The sequence below is a fragment of the Chiloscyllium punctatum genome, chromosome 19 (assembly GCF_047496795.1).
Source record: "Chiloscyllium punctatum isolate Juve2018m chromosome 19, sChiPun1.3, whole genome shotgun sequence".
NCBI classification, from domain to species: Eukaryota; Metazoa; Chordata; class Chondrichthyes; order Orectolobiformes; family Hemiscylliidae; genus Chiloscyllium; species Chiloscyllium punctatum.
The window spans coordinates 92,450,780-92,472,814 of record NC_092757.1 but is presented as its reverse complement, the minus strand read 5'-3'; the positions used below and the strand labels follow the sequence as shown (position 1 = coordinate 92,472,814).

At 46.4% G+C, this 22,035-nt stretch overlaps 1 protein-coding gene across 1 annotated transcript; it reads right to left on the bottom strand.

The window, feature by feature from the left end:
• Positions 1-2,794: 2,794 nt before the first annotated feature.
• eral1 (Era-like 12S mitochondrial rRNA chaperone 1) lies at positions 2,795-21,253 on the bottom strand. Its single transcript, XM_072590069.1, has 11 exons — positions 21,098-21,253; positions 17,467-17,625; positions 13,137-13,264; positions 11,893-11,970; positions 10,906-10,952; positions 10,761-10,822; positions 10,556-10,668; positions 9,093-9,551; positions 8,249-8,398; positions 6,966-7,046; positions 2,795-4,195 (listed from the first exon to the last, which is right to left on the bottom strand). Exons 1-11 carry the CDS (start codon positions 21,171-21,173, stop codon positions 4,073-4,075), a joined length of 1,476 nt encoding a protein of 491 aa, XP_072446170.1. The 5' UTR covers positions 21,174-21,253; the 3' UTR covers positions 2,795-4,072.
• Positions 21,254-22,035: the final 782 nt, after the last annotated feature.

Here is a 22,035-nt window from a genome sequence, read left to right as displayed (position 1 = left end):
ACTCCCCCCGATGAAGCAGTGTTTTGCCTGCACATCACTCGATCCAATCAACGGGGCTCGCTGCTCACAATGTGGTTCCCTCTCCCTTGGGGAAGCCAAGGGTAGACAGGGGCACTGCTTTGCAGACCACCTCCCCTCTGCCTGCTACCTCAGCAGCCCACCGCGTGTTCCCTGGCCAACGTCCCCACCTCGGGCTCACTGCAGTGCTCCAGCAAAGCTCAGCACAAGCTGAAAGAACAGCACCTCAGTTTGTCCTTGGGAAGGCCTGCAGCCTTCAGGACCTGATCTCGAGTTGAACATCTCCTTCCAGCTCCTTTCAGTACAACCAACCCATTCCCACCTCCTCATAGACCCAGTCAGCATCTCCCAGACTTCTCTTCTTTCCTGGTATATCATCAACAAACGCTTTGCCTGCTTACCATTTTTCCCTCTCTCTGGGATCAATCTCCAGCCATTTGCTCAGTCCCCCCACAGCATCAACAAATACACCACCTTTTTCCAGCTGCTGCTGGTTCTGAATAAGGCTCAGTGGACTCAAAACATGAATGCTTTTTCTCTTCGCAAACAGAGACTGCCGAGTTTCTCCAGTACCTTTTCGTCATTTGTTTCAAACTTCCTGTATCCAGAGTTATTGGCTTTATTTTTGTCAAAATGTGCCACTGACTGAATGCAAGAGACATCTCGTGTCCAGCTCAGCAACGTGCACTTTGTGATAGATCTCCACAGCCTGTCACCCTACGACAGGAATGAAAGGGAATAAAAGGCATTTTCTGTTCCCCTCGGTGATGTGATAGACATATACCCTGCCAGGCAGAGCCAAGCTGAAAACAGACAAAACCCAGAAGTGGAATCGAATGACACAATTGCCAAGTAAAATGTTAATCACAGAGGTGGAGATTCTCAGGGGTTCCACAGTTAGGAAATTAGCAGGAAGCTGGAGGAAGCAGTCAGAATGCGAGCTGGTTGCTTCTCTCCCCCTTTGGAAGAAAGCTAGACAAGGGCTTGTCGCCCAGGAGAGGCTGCACAGCAACCACAACATCAGCGACTTCACCGAACATTCCACTGTAGTACAGGCCCTTCAGCCCTCGATGTTGCATTGATCTATGGAACCAATCTGAAGCCCATTTATCCTACACCATTCCATTCTTGTCCATATGTTTATCCAAAGACCATTTAAATGCCCTTTCCACGCCCCTAGTACCTTCTGCAGCATGACCTTGTGGCTCCGAAACTCAATCCCTCTACCAATAAAAGCTAACACTGTATGCCTTCTGAACAGCCCTATCAATCTGGGTGGCAACTTTCAGGGATCTATGTACATGGACATAGATCTATCTGCTCATCCACATTACCATTAGCCCAGTACTGTGCATTCCTGTTGCTCCTTCCAAAGTGAATCCCCTCACTGTTCTGCATTAAACTCCATTTGCCACCTCTCAGCCCAGCTCTGCAGCGTATCTATGTCCCCCTGTAACCTGCAACATCCTTCATCACTATCCACAACTCCACTGTCCTTAGTGTCATCTGTAAATTTACTAACCCATCCTTCTATGCCCTCATCCAGGTCATTTATGAAAGTAACAACCAACAGTGGCCCCAAAATAGATCCTTGTGGTACACCACTAGTAACTGAACTCCAGGATGGATGTTTTCCATCAACCACCACCCTCTATCTTCTTTTAACTTGCCAATTTCTGATCCAAACCGCTAAATCATCCTCAATTCCATGCCTCTATATTTTGTGCAATAGCCTACCGTGGGGAACCTTATCAAACGCCTTACTGAAATCCATATAAACCACATCAACTGCTTTACCCTCATCCACCTGTTTGATCCCCATCTCAAAGAACTCAATAAGGTTTGAGAGGCATGGCCTACCCTTCACAAAACTGTGTTGACTATCGCGAAACATCTTATTCTGATCAAGATGATTATAAATCCTAATCTCTTATAACCTTTTCCAACACTTTAGCCCCAACCAAAGTGAGGCTCACTGGTCTATAATTCCCAGGGGATGTCTTGACTCCCCTTCTTGAACAGGGGAATTCCTTCATTAAAAGCATGATGCTGGAGAACTCTGCAAGTCTGACAAAGTGGATGTTCTTATGCTTGGACACGGTAGAAAAGTTTGCACAGGAGGTGCAGAAATTAAGGAATTATGGCTTTTATTGCAAAGGATTTGAAGTTTAGAAATATTCAATTCATGTTCCATCTGGATGGAGTATTGGTGAGGCCACATCAGGAGGATTGGACAGTTCTGGTCCTGATACTTAAGAAAGGGTGAGCTCACGAGATTCACTGGGCTATTTCTGGGATGAAGGGGTGACTTACACAAAATAGTTTAAGTCTTTATTGAGTTTTTAAAGAACGCAGTAAGGTCGAGGGTAGATATGGTGACGATGTTCCCATACACAGAGGAATCTCTCTATTAAATAATAAGGGGTCACTCATTCAAAACAGAGATGGAAAGGAATTTCTTCCCCTAGAGTAAAGACTGCCTGGAATTCTCCATCCCTGATACTTGGAGTCTAGATCACAAGAGTTGGAAAGATTTTTGAAATATCGAGGCATTGAGGGCCATAATGAACTGGCACAAGAGGAGTGGAGACCTGGGGCAGATCAGCCATGATCAGGTTGGATAGCAGGTCAGCTTCGATGGGGCCAAATGGCCTACTCCTGCTCCTAAATTCTTAAGACCCCTCTGGGAACCCCAGTACTTCTTATTTCAGAGCTCATTCTTAGCTCTGTCATTCTCCAGAATGGAGTGTATCAGATACAAACAGAAAAACAAGGATCTTGCTCAAAATCTTTTAATTGAGTTCTGACATTTTAACATCAAACACAAACTAAACTCCCCAAATGGATAGCTCAGACAGTGTCAAATTCCTCATCCAGACACTGGTCAACAAGGTTTTGAACTATCCATTAAATACCAAGTGCAATAATTGTTGAAATAATCAGAGTCCAGAAGCAGTCTGTGTGTGAAGCCTCAATCTGATCACTCCTTTTACCTCATGACTGAACAATCAATTGTGTTGCCAAGTCTCCGGGTTTGTAAATATCACAGAGACTGGGTGGAGGCAAATGAAATTCGACTTTCGGACAGGCCTGTGTTGCTGGATCAGAGCACAGAGATTGAAATCTCAGTCGAGAATTTGAATACAGTTTGAAATTCTCGAACGAAGTCAGTTATAGTTTTGTTACATAACACCTGTGAGTTGGTCAAGTTGCCAGGCAGTTTAATGATGACCTTTCAGGGGGAGTGTTCACCCAGGTGGGATCCACACTTCACTCCAATCCCAAACACCTATGTACTTCACTGAAGGGCTGTCTCAAAGGCACCAATGTCCTACCAGACCATAGGGGGCTACTCTCTCTTTCCAGCGTGGGGGGGGGGGGGGGGGGGGGGGAGGGGGAGGGGAGAGAGACCACACTCAAGGTGATTGGTGGTGGTTTAATTGGAGGGTCAAGGGGAGAGGTCGAGATGGTGTGCCCTTCATGTTACCCTCAGCCAGTGCAGGAAGTGAACACCCGCTCACTGAACCCCCCAAAGCATCCCAGCAAACTCCTCAGTTTTAACCGAAATCCCATCTCAGATTTCTACAGACAGACAATAAATGCCAAACACATGCTGAGAGTGAATGATAAGAGGATATTGGTTTAAACTCAGCATACCAACTTGTGTTACACCTTCCTCCAGGACCCCGTGTCTGACACGATCACAGGAAAACACCTAATAGCGCAGCCTCTGTCTGATCCATCAGCATCATGCTACTTTCAACCTCATCCCACAGCTTGCTTCAGAGAAGTTACCCAGCAATAAAGTACTGCTTGCTAACTAAACATTATTAAAACAGGGCTCCTCAGAATAAGACCCTTGCTCCATGCTCATAGCAAACTCCAGGGGCCTTCCACATCGGGCCGTGTGGCTCTCACACATGGCGAGAGGTTGATTAGAAGCAGATCACAGTTCCAGGGGAAAGCCTATACACAGAGTAGGGTTCACATAGTGTGTCTGATGATTCAGCGCCAGCAAGGAGTCACTTCAGAAAGACAGCAAGGAATAGCAGAGTCACTTCTTCACCTTCACACACAGCTTCAACTGCACATCACAGAGAAAGACGTTCATTAAATCCTGTCCCACGTCTTGGGCAATTTTACCGATCAGCTGGCCTCCCTGGCCAATTAACAACTTCTGTGGAGACAAAATTTCAAAACACACTTAGTACTATGATCTCAATGTTGTTATTAACACACAAATCAAACTCCAGAATAAAAGCTCACTCGATGGGTCATTTTGGTTTGGTTTTAACAAGGTGGTCTTTCATTGAAACACAGGCACACAGTGCTGTGGATTTGGGAGCTGGTTTAAACAAAAACTTCTTTATTACACAAAGACAGACAAAATTGTACACACCAAACTATTTACATACAACACACATTTCAAGATTTCAAAGCACAGTTGTAATAAAATGCCAGCAGCATGCCATGCTGTTACTCAAACACCAAAGAGAATGCCCTCCTCTATCCCACAGACCTTGACTTGAAAGAAGCTTCAATTCCTGGTCATGTGAATCTGATCACCTCTTCCTTGATTTGTCAAAACTGAGTTTTGACGTTCTCAGCTTCACATAACCCTTTTCAGGATTTTAACCAAACACTTCTGGTCTGGAGCCTTTAAACTCACCTTACACTCAGGTTAACCTAGCTTTAACACTTCTAAATTATCACTTTCTTGCTCAAGAGCAGCTGCTTTCCACATTCAGCTAAGAAACTTGCAGAACTTCCAAACTGAGAAGAAAAGGCAGGAAAGCAGAGATGAGGGTTATCAGACGAGCCACAATCTCACTGATGAGCAGAGCAGACTCGATGGGCTACTGCTGCTCTTTATGTCTCCTGGCTTTTTTTCACCATCTCACATCCAGTGAGCCAGGTGAGTGTAGTAGCTCAGTACATCAGTAAGTAAATGAATGAGGTGCTGATCTAAAGCAGTACATTGAAGATAATTAAAGGAGTTGATATGGTAGATGCAGAGAAATCATTTCCTCGGGTTAATGTGGTCTGGAACAAAGGGACATCACTTTAAAATAAGGACTAGTTCATTCAAGAAGTAAGTCAAGTGAAGATATCTTTAATTGAAGAGATCAATAGACTAACATTCGCACTGCAAACACAGCAAATATGCAGCAGGCTGTCTAAAGAACAAACCAAAGTTGCCTTGAACTCCTCTGACTTTCTCCAGGTCAAACAGTTGGCCATGGGTACCACATGAGCCACTGCAACACCTCAATCTTTGTGGGGTTCACAGAACATTGCTTGTTCCAGTCCTACTCAGGTCCCTCCTCACAACTCTCTCTTCTTCATCGCTGCTGCTCCCCTCATCAGAATTGGAAAAATTGATTACGTTTGCTTCCAGTTCCCATCCCTCTCTCACTATCTGCTCCATCGCTGAGTCCTCCCTTCCCTTCCCCAACATCTGTTTCCATTTCTGGGGATAGGCTGGCCACTGATACCCAGAACAAACCCACTGACTCCCAGTTACTCGACTGTACGTCCTGTCACCCTGCCTCCTGCAAGGTCTCCACCTCATTCTCCTGGGCATCTGCTCGGACAATGCCACCTTCAACCCAGTGCAGCCTCTGAAACATCCACCTTCTTCCTCAGCCGAGGATTCCCCAGCACCGTTGCTAACAGGTGGACACTGCGTCCAACTCATTTCCTGCACTTCAGCCCTCACCCTCCGTCTTCCCTCCTACAACAGTGAGAGGGTGCCCCCATGTCCTCACCTACCATCCCACCAGCATCCAAACCTAAAGGATCATTAGCCCCCACTTCTGCCAGCAGGATGCCACCGCCAGACACATTTCCCTTCCCTTCTTGCTGGCCTTCTGCAGGGACCTACGCTCCATGACACCCTGGTCCACTCCTCCATCACTCCCAATATCTCCCCAGACCCCCACAGAACTTTCCTATGCATTTGCAGAAAATGTAACACCTGCCTGTTACTGCCTCACTCCTCACTATCCAACGCCCAGATACACCTTTCAGGTGAAGCAGCGATTTATCTGTACTTCACACAATCTAGTCGACTGTATTCGCTGCTCACAATGTGGCCTCCTCCTTTACTGGGGAAACAAAGTGCAAACTGGGGGCCCGCTGTGCAGAATACATAGGCTCTGGCTGCAAAACCAGACTGAGCTTCCTGTTGCCTGCCACCGTGTTCCCTGTCTCAGGTTTGCTGCAGTGCTCCAGCACCTCCTTTTTCATTTGGAAACCCTGCAGCTTTCAGGACTCAATACTGAGTTCAGGAAGGTTCGGGCCTGAGCACTTTCCTCCATTACCTTTACCCACCACCACCCCTCCAGCCTGGTCATCACAATGGCTGCTTTCAAAGGCAACCGATTTTCACTCACAAATGGTCTCCATTAGCAGCTTCTCTCTCTCTCCCCAGCTCAGCGTTACCCATTCCATTGTCTGCCTGACTGCTGCTCTCTCTCTCACCGTCTCCCGAGGTTCCATCTCCACCTAACATTTATACTTCCCCTTCCCCATCTTCAACATATATACCACATTTTCCTAGTTAGAGTCAGCTCTGGAGAAAGGTCACTGGACGCAAAATGTTAACTTGTCTCTCCAGACCCGCTGAGTTTCTCCGGTAATCTTTGTTCTTGTTACAAAGAGAACTGCTTCGGGTGGAGTTCAGGTTGGCCACAAGGAGCAGTTTGGACACCCCTACTTTAAAAGGGACATATGGAAAGGGAACTGTAACACTCTGACTTTTGTCCATGTTTACATGTAATGCTATATGTGTGACTGTATGGTACAGAGAGGTGGGCAGCTTCTTTATAAGCAGAGCTGTCATTAACTCTTTCAGAAAGACATGTGTTTTCATAACTGAGTAACAACACCGTGAATCCAGCTCGGCCCTGATTACAGCACAGCTTCTATCCCACATGGATACTGACCGCATGGTTCTTCCTGGCGACTGTGATGTTCTGGAGAATTCGGAGCTCCCCGCTTGGCCCTTCTTCCCACAGTTCAGTGCTCTGAAAGAGCGAGAAGCAGTTAATCTGGCTGTTATAGAGTTATAGGGATATACAACACAGAAAAAGATCCTCTTGTCCAACTCGTCCATGCTGACCAGATATCCTAAACTAATCTAGTCATATTGATCAGCACTTGGCCCATGTCCCTCCAAACCCTTCCTATTCATAGACCCATCCAGATGCCTCTTAAACGCTGTAATTGTACCAGCCTCCACCACATCCTCTGGCAGCTCATTCCATACACGCATCACCCTCTGCGTGAAAAAGTTGCCCCTTAGGTCTCTTTTATATCTTTCCCCTCGCACCCTAAACCTATGCCCTCTAGTTCTGGACTCCCCCACCCCAGGGAAACTTCCTATTACAAATACAGCCATTTCTTCTATAAATCAATAATCGCATTCCAGTATTAGACAAGAATCACACAATACAAATAGCACTTAAAGTGTTGGCCATGCAACTTGTTAAAACCTTTTTGCCTCTCGTTGTCTCTCATGCACTCTGGCACTCTTCGCAGGTCTGATTTACACAACTCCCCCCATGGAAACGGCTTATAAAGTTTATCCAAGTCATAAGTTTCTGCGCTGACCCAGATCAACATGTTTGAGGGCATCACAGCCAAGATTGGGTCAGTCCCATCCGCTCAGACGACAGGAAGAGATGGGAGGCAGTGATGGTGCAAAGGAAACAGGGGTGGGCAACTGAAAAATAAAATGCCCTCATCGGAATGAATTTGCCCCTCATTAAAGGGAGATACTCAGATCCCTAATGTTGGCACAAAATACATTCAAATCATCTTTAGCATTCTCTATACTCAGAGAAACAACTTCTGAAAACAACAGTACACAACAATTCATCTCCCTTGCTTGCCATCTTGGAGAGTGAGGTACACTCTCATGCTGGGATCCTAAAGCAACAGAGGGATAGATCGGCAGAAACATTGCTCAAAGCCTCACAGTCAGTGAGCCATTCAGAAACGTACCACGAGTGTAAGAGAAAACAGGACAGCCAAGATCTCTCACAACAGGGAGATGACCAACCATGGCCAAAACCCCAAAATCTCCTTCAATGGGGCCAAGGAAGCTTAGTCACCGCCCTGGAGACAGACAGACCCTTGTCTAAATGGCTCAGTAATGGATGAAGGATACTGAAAGCCCAGAGAGGCCTGTGAAGAGCCAGTGTATCCCAACCATTACCACTATTACCTGAGTGATGTTGTATGGCACCTCTTGAGGCAGGTATTCCAATAATCGCTCTCGGATCAGGTTACGGCAGATCTCCTGGGGTGACTGGTCAGTCAGGACAGCACTGTGATAATCCCAGGATCCTGGCTTGGCTTGTGATATCAGGTACCGCTGGATACAGGAAAAAGTTCATGGCGGAGGATTTCAAGATTTATTTGGGAACATGGAAAGACATCCTTGAACCCACTGGCACTTTATTTCAGTGACATTCCCCAATTACTCCAATAGCTCCTTCTGTAAACTGCCCAAAATTTATTTACATTAATAACATTTGATAAGTGTCTCTGAACATCGTATGATGCTAAAAAATGCTGCATAAAAGTAGTAATTACTGAACTACTTACTAGCATTCCCTATACAGCCTGAATGGATTTTCAAACATGACTTTTAACGTTCTGAACACACCAAAGGAATTAGGAAAGAGATTGTCTTTAACTATCCTAATGACTTCTTTAATCATTTTAAAAATGTTAATTAAATCATCCATTAATTGCGTATATTTAAAGGACAGTAAACTCCCTTTATGCAGTCTGTCCTTCTCATTTAACCTATGTAGCCCAGGTATCATTTTGCTAAATCTGTGCTGCACTGCTCCAAGACCATCATATCCATATCGGAGAGACAGTGCAAGGACTGAACCCAGTTATACCAACTGTTTTCTCTCTAAAGTTTTAATTAACTCTAAAATAACTTAACCCCTTCACATTGCTGGTCGTATGGGAACTACAAGCTAATATTTCATTAACTTTTCCGTTATGTTTTGCACCCATCATGCTACTGAGCAATTGAAAATGGTTTTGCTTACCTGCAGAGTTTCCACTTCCTCCCCGTTGATAGCTGAAAGCATAAACACTTCAGTGAAGTGAGGCCAGCCCTGCTGGTTCTTCAAATCCATGCACGGCTCAGTTAATCGCTTCTCCTGCTCTCTGGGCTCTGGATTTGCTGATTGCTGTGTGCTGCTCTCACTGTCAGAGATGTGGTCAAGAGATTGGTCTGTATGAGGTACCTCCAGGTTTCTCTGCCAATAGGCAGTGGGGGCTCTCTTATGCATAACAGACGTGTTGTCCATGGCTCCAGATTCAACTGCTGTCCCACACTCTTTCCTCCCAGTTCTGCTTTTTCCAGACAAATCTCCAGTCAGTGCATTCTGCTTCAGCGAAGAATTGAGCTTGGATTTTACTTTCAGTTTCTTCTTGTTCACGAATCCTTCGGTCAGCTTGGCGGTCAATTCCAGGAGGAGGCCTTTATCTTTTAATCCGTCCACCTAGCACCAACAAACAACAGCGACAGAATCAATTGGCTGGGTTTTGTGTGTGTTCGTTTTGCAGGGCTAATTTCATTGACATGTAGCCCACTGCATTCATCTTGTTAATGTTCCCTCTTCAAATGGAAGACTTGCACTTCCATAGCAGCTTGTGCGTTCTTACAACGACCCGAAGCTCTTTACTGTGCAGTCACTTGTGTATGCCAGGAACACAGCAGCTAATTCACATTAACTCCCACAGACAGCAATCAACAAACAATCAAATCAGAACAGATGGCTTTTTGCAGTAACAGATATTACTTGTAGGATGAACGTTTATCAGGGAAACATAGGAGAACTTTACAACACTTGTTAGAAACGTTAAGGTGGGGTCTTTCAAGTCCATCTGAGGAATCTCGCATCAATAGCTCTGCCTGAGCCACACTCCACAGGCCTGCAGCAAGATCAGCAGCTGCAGAAGATGGGGGCCCAATCTTCTCATTTGGAGTTGTGCTACACTCTCGAGAAATGGTTTTATTTCAATGAGGTTTCTTATATTGTTTATTTAATTCCCAAGATATTTCCTTCTAGAAGGATATCCAAGTTCCCAAAACAGTGGTGAGTCAAGAAATGAGAAGCTTGGGAAGTTTATAAAATCATGAGGGGCATGGATAGGATAAATAGGCAAAGTCTTTTCCCTGGGGTGGGGGAGCCCAGAACTAGAGGGCATAGGTTTAGGGTGAGAGGGGAAAGATATAAAAGAGACCTAAGGGGCAACTTTTTCCAAGTAGAGGATGGTGTGTGTATGGAATGAGCTGCCAGAGGATGTGGTGGAGGCTGGTACAATTACAGCATTTAAAAGGCACCTGGATGGGTAAATGAATAGGAAGGGTTTGGAGGGATATGGGCCGGGTGCTGGAAGGTGAGACGAGATTGGGTTAGGATATCTGGTCGGCATGGACGGGTTGGACCGAAGGGTCTGTTTCCGTGCTGTACATTTATGACTCTATGTCACAGTTTCTTACCTTGTTTAAGACCAGGACTGCTGGGACATGGGAATACGTTGTAAGGCATTTCAACAATTCAGTGTGGAGCTTGCCGCGTGTCCAGTGGTCTGAGATGTCTACTAAAACAAGCACTGGGAGGCAAACACAATGAAGGCTTTCACTCAGTCAGCAGGTCCAGGCACATTGAACTGTCTGGATCAAGATCAATTTCTTTCTCACTCACCCAAGTCTGCTTCTTTCACCGAGTGCCAGGGGTCAACCAGTAAGGATGTCTCCAGGTTGTGCCTGGGCAGAATGGAAAGGTAACTTACTGAACAGATCAGAGATATGGTAAAATATGAAATAAAGAGAGAGAAAACATGTGGAACCTTTTTCCTTTGATGGCAGGAACGATACCAGGGGTATCCAGAAGAACCTGAATAGAAAGTGAGACAGAGAATTCAATCAGGAACAGCAAGAGAATGATCATGGATCTGCACTGACAGAGCACATTACAATGATCCCAGGCTTATCGAAAGGCATTTGGGAAATTAAGCAGTGACTTAATTTTAAGACTTAAGCATCTTGGGAAGGGGAGAAGGAAGCGAGGGATAAAGCAAAGAGTAGGAATTTAGGAGAGAGCTTCTGACTGCACTGGCATGTGTGACAGATCCAACAGCAAGGACTTGAGAGGCAAGAGAAATCAAAGAGGTGGTGATAATCTGCAAGCCCTCAGCTGTGAAGGATTGGACACTCGAGGTTTTAGGTTTACCCAAGAGGACTATTTTACAAGTAGGGAAACGGAATGGTCAGCACACTTATGAAAACGGAATTGAGGACAAGGTCTCAAAGAGAAGTCAGACTCCGAGAAATGCAAGGGAAACTCCAGCAAGGCGGGCTACGGTCACAGGGAAGGCTGGGCGGTCAGTGCTTTGCTGGATCGAGGGAAGAAGCTGAACGATGGGGTCAACCTTTAGTGGCAATGTCCACGGGCTGCTTGCACTTGGTGTAATACACAGATAAGCGGGGTTTAAGGAGATAGTTAGTTGGACTTGCTCACAGACTGCTAGCCATTCCTCTCTGTGGAACCAGTCACTAAGGGCGGTGTCGTAAACTAGAATGGACACTCAGTTATCCTTCCCTGCAATGGCTGAAACAGTCACTTTCAGGGGTTTGCACTCCCATGAAGAGTCATACCCCAGCAAGGTGCAACAAGCTCAACAGGCAAATACATATGGCCTGGGCCACTCACATTCCCATACAAAACAAACTTGCTCACTTCACTCAAACCTTCACCTCACCCAAAACAACATTCAATCAGATGGAGCTAAAAGCTTTTGAAAACAAGATACTTGAGGAGAAAGGTGGGCACACACAATTTGTGTCTCTCCGTCAGTGATGACTCCTTGAGCTCGACAGCGTGTTGTGTGAACTTTGCTCGAAACAGGAAAGACCTACAACACAATAAGCAGAAAACGTGAACAACAAGCAAACCAATTCAGGCACACTGTTCTGGCCAGCCAGTAAAGATAGGGTATGGTTCATATCCTGCTAAACATCACACTCACCTAGTTCATTTTAAAACTCTCTCAAGATATCTCCACCCCTCACTAACAAATGTTTGATTGTATTATTTTATTGAGAAATGTGTACATTTTATTAGATTCCCTACAGTGTGGAAACAGGCCCTTCAGCCCAACCAGTCCACACTGACCCTCCGAAGAGTAACCCACCCAGACCCAATTCCCTCTGACTAATGCACCTAACACTATGGGGCAATTTACCATGGCCAATCTACTTAACCTGCACATCGTGTGGGAGGAAACCGGAGCACCCGGAGGAAACCCACACAGACACGGGGAGAACGTGCAAACTCCACACAGACAGTCGCCCGAGGGCTGGAATCAAACCCAGGTCCCTGGTGCTGTGAGACAGCAGAGCTAACCACTGAGTCACCGAGTCTCAATATTTCACAATATGCCACCAGGGTGACACGGTGGCTCAATGTTAGCACTGCTGCCTCGCAGCACCAGGGACCCAGGTTCGATTCCAGCCTCGGCTGACTGTGCAGACTCCACACAGACATTCTCATATCTGCAAGAGTTTCCTCCCACAATTCAAAGACGTGCAGGTTAGATGAACTGACCGTGCTAAATTGCCCATAATGTTAGCCACATTAGTCAAAGGGAGATGGGTCTCAGTGGGTTACTCTTCAGAGGGTCTGTGTCGACTTGTTGGGCCAAAGGGCCTGTTTCTAATCTATATTCTAACACTTTGAGTGAAAGCTCAGAATCTTCCTCAGTGTCACCTGAGGGTGGGCAAGTAACAGGGACTTCAGTCCAAGGTCCAATTACTCCTGTTCATTTACCACCGCGCCCCCCCATCCTGCCTTACTGAATTCTTCCCTGGTCTCCACTCCTCCTCTCCTCCTCCCTGCCGTTCCACCGACAGGAACCGGTTTCAGCTGTAACATTTTCCAGTCCTGATACAAGGTCATTGACCTGAAACATTAACTGTTTCATCCTTGTCTGACCTGCTAAATGTTACCAATATCTTCAGATAATATCCAGATCAAATCAAGAGCATCAAGTCTTCCTTTCAAACAGTAAGCTGTGATTACCTTTCTGCGAAGCAGCTGGTTGGACAAGGTGGATTTCCCGGCATTCGGAGCCCCAATGATAGCGACTCGGAGCACACGGGGGTTTCCAGGCTGGTCTGGCTGAAGGAGCAGGAGATCATCCTGCTCAGCTGAAGGACAGAAACACATCTTTAATCATTCAGGAAACTGAATCTTGTGAGCAGAGTGCCAGGCAGAGTCAAGAAGGAATCTCTGAAGAGAAATTGTTTAGGCCAATCTACAAAAGCTGCATCAGGCACTGCACCTCAATAGTCATACAGGCCTCAGAAAGGTTACAGAGAACATAGAACAGAACAGCACAGTATAGGCCCTTCGGCCATCAATATTGTGCCAGCCTTTTATCCTACTGTAAGATCAAACTAACCGACATACCCATCATTGTACTGTCTTCCATGTCCCTAATGTATCTGACTCTACCAGCACTGCTGGCAGGGCATTCCACACCACTCTGTGTAAAGACACTGCCTCTGACATCTACCGTAAACCTTCCTCCAATCACCTTAAAATGCCCCCTTGTGATAGCCATTTCTGCCCTGGCAGGTGAAATGTGAGGGGGATGGTATGAGATTACAGGGTGACCTGGACAAGTTAGGTGAGTGGTCAGATGCAGTTTAATGTGGATAAATGTGTGGTTATCCACTTTGGTGGCAAGAACAGGAAGGCAGATTACTACCTAAACAGAGTCAAGTTAGGTAAAGGGGAAGTACGAGATCTGGGAGTTCTTGTACATCAGTCACCAAGCATGCAGGTACAGCAGGTAGTGAAGAAGGCTAATAGCATGCTGGCCTTCATAACGAAAAGGGATCGAGTACAGAAGCAAAGAGGTTCTCCTGCAGCTGTACAGGGCCCTGGTGAGACCGCACCTGGAGTACTGTGTGCAGTTCTGGTCTCCAAATTTGAGGAAAGACATTCTGGCTATTGAGGGAGTGCAGCGTAGGTTCATGAGGTCAATTCCTGGAATGGCGGGACTATCTTATGTTGAAAGACTGGAGCGACTGGGCTTGTATACCCTTGAGTTTAGAAGACTGAGAGGGGATCTGATTGAGACATATAAGATTATTAAAGGATTGGACATTCTGGAGGCAGGTAACATGTTTCGCTGATGGGTGAGTCCCGAACCAGAGGACACAGCTTAAAAATACGGGGTAGACCATTTAGGACAGAGATGAGGAGAAACATCTTCACCCAGAGAGTGGTGGCTGTGTGGAATGCTCTGCCCCAGAGGGCAGTGGAGGCCCAGTCTCTGGATACTTTCAGGAAAGAGTTGGATAGAGCTCTTAAGGATTGTGGAATCAAGGGTTATGGAGATAAGGCAGGAACAAGATACTGATTGTGGATGATCAGCAGTGATCATAATGAATGGTGGTGCTGGCTTGAAGGGCCGAATGGCCTACTCCCGCACCCGTTGTCTATAAAGTCACTGGCTATCCACTCTATCTATGCCTCACCATCTTGTACACCTCCATTAAGTCACCTCTCATCCTTCCTCACTCCAATGAGAAAAGCCCTAGCTCCCTCAGTCTTTCTTCATAAGACATGCCCTTCAGTCCAGGCTGCATCCCGGTAAATCTCCTCTGCACCCTCTCTAAAGCTTTCACATCCTTCCTACAATGAGGCGATCAGAACTGAACACAATATTCCAAGTATGGTCTAACCAGGGCTCTATAGAGCTGCAGCATAAACTCAATCCCCCTGCTCATGAAAGCCAGCACACCATATGTATTCGTAACAACCCAATCACCTTGGGTGGCAACTTTGAGGGAACCATAGACATGGACCCCAAGATCCCTCTGTTCCTCCATGCTGCTAAAAATCCTGCCTTTATCCCTGTATTGTGCATTCAAATTCGACCTTCCAAAGTGAATCACTTCCCACTTGTCCAGGTTGAACTCCGTCTGCCACTTATCAGCCCAGTTCTGCATCCTGTCAATGTCCTGTTGCAACCTATAACAGCCCTCCACACTATTTACCACTCCACCAACCTTCCTGTCATCAGTAAACTTACTAACCCACTGTTCCATTTCCTCATCCAAGTCAATTATAAAAAACACAAGGAACAGAGGTCCCAGTACAGATCCCTGTGGAATACCACTGGTCACCAAGCTCCAGGCTGAATACTTTTCATCTACCACCACCCTATGTCTTCTATGGGCCAGCCAATTTTCTATCTGGACAGCTAAGTGTCCCTGTATCCCATGCCTCCTTACTTTGTGAATGAGCCTACCATGGGGAGCCTTATCAAACACCTTGCTAAAATCCATGGACACCACATCCACTGTTCCACCTTCAATGGGTTTTGTCACATCCTCAAAGAATTTAATAAGGCTTGGGAGGTATGACCTGCCCCTCAAAATCATGCTGACTATCTCTAATCAAATTATGGTTTTCCAAGTACTCATAAACCCTGTCTCTCAGAATCCTTTCCAATAACTTGTCCACCAGTGACTTAAGGCTGATTGGTCTGTAGTTCCCAGGATTATCCCTATTCCCTTTCGTGAACAAGAGAATAACACTTGTCACCCTCCAGTGGACAGTGAGGATGCAAAGATCATTGCCAAAGATGCAGTAATCTCTTCCTTTGCTTCCTTTAGTAACCTTGGGTAAATCCCATCTGGCCCAGGGGATGTATCTATCCTTATGTTTTTCAAAACGTTCAGCACATCCTCCTTCTGAACATCAGCCTGTTCTAGCACATTGGTCTGTTTCACGCTGTTCTCACAAACTCCAAGCTCCCGCCCAGTAGTGAATACTGAAGCAAAGTACTCATTAAGGACCTCCCCTACCTCCTCAGACTCCAGACAGATGTTACTTCCACTATCCCTGATTGGTCCAACCCTCACTCTGGCCATTCTCTTGTTTCTCATATAAGTGTTGAATGCCTGAGAGATTTTCTTAACCCTTTCTGCTAAAGCTTTTTCATGTTCCCTTCTAGCTCTCCTAAATCCATTGTTCAGTTCCTTCCTGACTACCTTGTAACCTTCTAGAGTCCTGTCTGATCTTTGCCTCCTCAACCTTTAGTAAACTTTCTTCTTCCTCTTGGCTAGATGTTCCACATCCCTTGTCACCCCAGGTTCTTTCACCCTTCCTTGCCTCAGTGGGATAGACCTGTCTAGCACTATCAGCAAGTGCTCCCTAAACAACCTCCACATTTCTGTTGTGATTGCCCTGAAAGCATCTTAGGCGCCCCAGTTCCTGCCTAATAGCTTTGTAATTTCCCCTTCCCCCAATTAATCACTTACCCATACTGTCTGCTCCTGTCTCTTTCCATTACTGTAGTAAGGGGGAGGGGATGGTGCATTTAAACCACAATTACACTAGGGGTGAGAAGGTTAAATTATGAAGACAAATTGGACTAAATAAGTTTGAATTGTCCTGAGTTTAGAAGTGTTTAAGGTATAGACAGGCTGTGCATCACAGGATTTGGAGAAAAACCAGTTGAGGTACAGGTCAGAACACATTCTGTAGATGAATAACCTCTCTTTGTTCCAAGATGCAAACATACACCAACACCACATACATCACTACTTTTAAAAATAACTCACTGGTAATGTGAAGACTCTTCAACTTCTCAAAATATTTCAACTTCTATTTCTTCCAATGAATACTTATACATAACAAGATGCAGGGAAAGATGGTGAGGAAAATTGACAAATATTCCACTCCAAGTCCAACTCCAGAGAGTCTTAGATCCAGCATAAGATGACATGCTGCAGTGCTAACTTCCTCATAACTGAGCTGTGTAAAGATCTTGTCGAAGTAAGTTGATCATAATCATGTACAAATTGGCAATGGCAAGCAAACTAGTTTCAGACATGTGTCGAAGAGTGTGGTGCTGGAAAAGCACAGCCGGTCAGGCAGCATCTGAGCAGTAGAAGAATAGATGTTTCTAGCATAAGCCCGTCAGCAATGAAGGACTTAACGATTGAAACCTCGATTCTCCTGCTCCACAGATGCTGCCCAACCGGCTGTGCGTTTCCAGCACCACTCTCAACTCTGATCTCCAGCATTTGTAGTCCGCACTTTTCCCTCGTTTCAGTCATGCCACCATACCCTGACAGCAGTGTGCAAGAACAGGAAAACGTGCATCATACTGGTCTCAGTCTGTAATTTACTATACATTACTGTCTTTCCCAGTCTTCAAAAGATGGATTTGTACCAGGCCTTGGGAGTTTGCAGTAGTTTAAAAATTGTCAATCATGGCATACCCAATTTGACAAAAATTGCTTGTAGAAAACCATTTAGACGAGTAGGATAAAAAACTTACAGGTCATCCAACTTTAAAAAGAATCCCAGCACAAGTAACAGAGCTCACCTTTACTCACAGCGACAGCAGGTGGGTATTCTCCAACGACATCCTCAGTTTCTTGTTTCGGAACACCATACATACTTCGTAAAGCCGAATTACGGCTCTGGTGACTTGCAAGTGAGCCGGTGACTCTGGGAAGCCAGTCAGTTTGCAGAAATGCAAATGCTAAGAACCAAAAAAGCAGCAGACAATGTTACAAAGAACAGCTCTAACAATCAACCTTTGCATCTTTTTCCAAGTGTCTCCTGTTCACTTGCATATAACCTATTAATTTTCTAACCTTGAATTTTGATTAAAGTTAACTCACTTGACGTGAACAGTTCTTTTTCTCTGCATGGATGTTGTTGACCTGAGTACTTGCAGTATTTTGTGTTCTTTTGCCAAAACAACATAATACTGGATTGATAACAAAAGGCTGCAACCAAAATCATCTGGCAGCCACGGCAGCTTCCTCCATTGTTAACCCATGTTCATATTATCTCATCACATGGTGTAGATTAACCACTCATCTATAAAACTTCCACTTCAGTCCCCCATAAATACTTTCAAATAGAATTATAGAAATTCGGCATCTTGCTAGAAAGGAGATCAGTCAATGCATTCGATGCTCCTTTGGTCCTCTCTGATATTCCTGAGGCCCCATTGCACTGATTGCTTAGTTAAATCCATAAATTCTTCTATAAGTCACAGCTTTTCTCAGGCCTGCTTCATTGTAGACATCACCCAATAAAGCACCTCAAAACTGGAAACAACATTTAAATCAGGTGAATGCACCATAATTTAGTCCAATAGACTTTACTTTGGGAATCTCTCAACCCCAAAAAAATGACCAGCGATCATATTCACAACTTATTTTAAGTAACAGCTGATTTATAAAAAATATATATATTACTTAAAACTACCTGTTCATAATCTTCATCCAAGTCATGTTCATCTTTGGGATAATGTCTCGAATTAATTTATAATTTGAGAGCGTAAATTTATCATTTTGGCTTTAAAAATCTGATTGTGAAAAATAAATAACTCCAGTCACTGCTTAAATGGGTGTGAATCTTATGAAGGCCATGTGATTAGGTCACGGCAAAAAATTTCATAATGTCTAATGAAGACAGATTACAAACAAGAGTGCCAGCATTTATTTTTAATAATGATGACAGCAAACAAGGTGCTTCAACCAAATGCTGATTACCTCCAAAAAAAAAAGAACCAAACTTTACAATGCAAAACTCCATATAGCACATAAGCACAGTTGCAATTTACAGTTATAGGATATAAAACAGTAACAGGACAGTGATAATTCTGGGGGAGCAGTGTTGTTGATGAGGGAGAAAAGGTGGCCATGGACTGCGAGTTATGTTTTTGGTGTCATGAAATCTTCCAACACTTGAACCACAAGCAGCGAGTTGCCAGTTTATCCCCTCATCGGAATGACTCTTCATGACGATACGTTCACAATCCTATCCCGCAGACTCAGTGTAGTCCTGGACTACACAATAAATATCAGCCTGAACATGGAAATGCACCCAATGAATAAGAAAAACTACAAGGGTGATTGAGAATTAATACTGAATCTCTGAAATTCCCGTCCCAAAACTTTTTCCTGATCTTTAAACCTTTCTGATCAAATATCTGGTCACCTGTTCTCTCCATTGATGTTGCTATGCCTGCTATGTATCTCCAGCATTTACTGCATATTATATCCAATATTTTTTATCCTGGTGTCAACTTACTTGTCTAATTAAAGTCACGTGAAGAACCATGGGATGTTATCCCAGGTAATGGATGCTGTATAATTGCAAATTATTGGTTACTGAATACGGGTTAGCTTAGTAAATATGCAGGGACCATAAGAAAGCAGAACAGGAGTAGGTTTTTCAGCCCCAAGCCTGCTCCACTCACCAATCGGATCATGACTGATCCAACACTCTTCTTGTCTACTTTTCTGCCCTTGCCCCCTAACCCTTGATTTTCCGGCTGATCAAGCACCTAGCTCACCCTTAAATATATACAAGGACTCTGCCCCCACAGCTCTCTGTGGCAATGAGTTCCAAAGACACACAACAGGGCACGGTTAGGAACATGGGATTGGGATATCATAGCAATTACAGAAACATGGCTCAGGGATGGGCAGGACTGGTAGCTTAATGTTCCAGGATACAAATGCTACGGGAAGGACAGAAAGGGAGGCAAGAGAGGAGGGGGAGTGGCATTTTTGATAAAGCCAAAGTACAGAGGGATCTGGGAGTGCTAGTCGAGGATTCTCTAAAGGTCAACATGCAGGTTGAGTCCGTGATTAAGAAAGCGAATGCAATGTTGTCACTTATCTCAAGAGGGTTGGAATATAAAAGCACCGTTGTGCTACTGAGACTTTATAAAGCTCTGGTTAGGCCCCATTTGGAGTACTGTGTCCAGTTTTGGTCCCCACACCTCAGGAAGGACGTACTGGCAGCGGAGATTCACACGGATGAACCCTGGAATGGTAGGCCTAACATATGAGGAACAGCTGAGGATCCTGGGATTGTATTCCACTGGAGTTTAGAAGATTAAGGGGAGACTTAATAGAGACGTACAAGATAATACATGGCTTGGAAAGGGTGGATGCTAGGAAATTGTTTCCATTAGGTGAGGAGACTAGGACCCGTGGACACAGCCTTAGAATTAGAGGGGGTCATTTCAGAACAGAAATGCAGAGACATTTCTTCAGCCAGAGAGTGGTGGGCCTGTGGAATTCATTGCCACAGAGTGCAGTGGAGGCCGGGACGCTAAATGTCTTCAAGGCCGAGATTGATAGATTCTTGTTGTCTCGGGGAATTAAGGGCTACGGGGAGAATGCAGGTAAGTGGAGTTGAAGTGCCCATCAGACATGATTGAATGGCGAAGTGGACTTGATGGGCCGAATGGCCTTACTTCCACTCCTATGTCTTATGGTCTTATGGTCTAAAGGATAGCATTACAGCTGTACTGAGGGAGAATATTCCCGGAAATACATCCAGGGAAGTTATTTGGGTGGAACTGAGGAACAAGAAAGGGATGATCACCTTATTGGGATTGTATTATAGACCCCACCAATAGTCAGAGGGAAGTTGAGAAACAAACTTATAAGATCTCAGCTGTCTGTAAGAATAATAGGGTAGTTATGGTAGGGGATTTTAACTTTCCAAACATCGACTGGGACTGCCATAGTCTTAAAGGTTTAGATGGAGAGGAATTTCTTAAGTGTGTACAAGACAATTTTCTGATTCAGTATGTGGATGTACCTTCTAGAGAAGGTGCAAAACTTGACCTACTCTTGGGAAATAAGGCAGGGCAGGTGACTGAGGTGTCAGTGGGGGAGCACTTTGGGGCCAGCGACCATAATTCTATTTGTTTTAAAATAGTGATGGAAAAGGATAGACCAGATCTAAAAGTTGAAGTTCTAAATTGGGAAGGTGCAGAGGTCCGGCGGGCGGCGGGGGACCGGGGCCGGGGGACCGGGGCCGGGGGACCGGGGGCGGGGGACCGGGGGCGGGGGACCGGGGCCGGGGGACCGGGGGCGGGGGACCGGGGCCGGGGCCGGGGCCTGCTCCTGCTCCACTCCCCCGCCAGACCCAGGCCGCACCTCGGCCCTCCACCCCCGCCCTGTGTCCCTGGTACTTACCTGCTCGGCGGGCGGTGCACGGCCTGCGGCCGACACACACCACGCTGGACCAGGCCTTGCCCAAGAACCGAGCCATTCAGCCGCCGGCTGTCACTCCGTCAGGACAGAACCGCCGCCATGACACCCGCGCCGGGCATTGTGGGAACGGAGCGCGGCATGACGGGATAGGGTACCCCCCCGGGACACGACAGCGCCATCTGCAGCAGGGGAGGAGGGAGTGCAGCTCCATCACTGGGGGCGGAGCCACTCCACACAGAGGTGGGGGGGGGGGAATATCACACAGCCCGGGGGGGGGGGAATATCACACAGCCCGGGGGGGGGGGGGAATATCACACAGCCCGGGGGGAATATCACACAGCCCGGGGGGGGGGGGGGGAATATCACACAGCCCGGGGGGAATATCACACAGCCCGGGGGGGGGGGGGAATATCACACAGCCCGGGGGGGGGGGGGAATATCACACAGCCCGGGGGGGGGGGGGGGGAATATCACACAGCCCGGGGGGAATATCACACAGCCCGGGGGGGGGGGGGGGATATCACACAGCCCGGGGGGAATATCACACAGCCCGGGGGGAATATCACACAGCCCGGGGGGGGGGGGGGAATATCACACAGCCCGGGGGGAATATCACACAGCCCGGGGGGGGGGGGGAATATCACACAGCCCGGGGGGAATATCACACAGCCCGGGGGGGGGGGAATATCACACAGCCCGGGGGGGGGGAATATCACACAGCCCGGGGGGGGAATATCACACAGCCCGGGGGGGGGGGGGAATATCACACAGCCCGGGGGGGGGGGGAAATATCACACAGCCCGGGGGGGGGAATATCACACAGCCCGGGGGGGGGGGAAATATCACACAGCCCGGGGGGGGAATATCACACAGCCCGGGGGGGGGGGGGAATATCACACAGCCCGGGGGGGGAGGAATAT

Bases quoted from the DNA above. Each gene is read 5' to 3' on its own strand.
- eral1 (XM_072590069.1), bottom strand. From the start codon at position 21,173: ATGGCTCGGTTCTTGGGCAAGGCCTGGTCCAGCGTGGTGTGTGTCGGC. The intron at 10,823-10,905 runs GTTCCACATGTT...CATTCTGCCCAG, and splicing joins CCTGCCATCAAAGGAAAAAG to GCACAACCTGGAGACATCCT. The intron at 9,552-10,555 runs GTAAGAAACTGT...TGTTGGTGCTAG, and splicing joins CAGTCCTGGTCTTAAACAAG to GTGGACGGATTAAAAGATAA.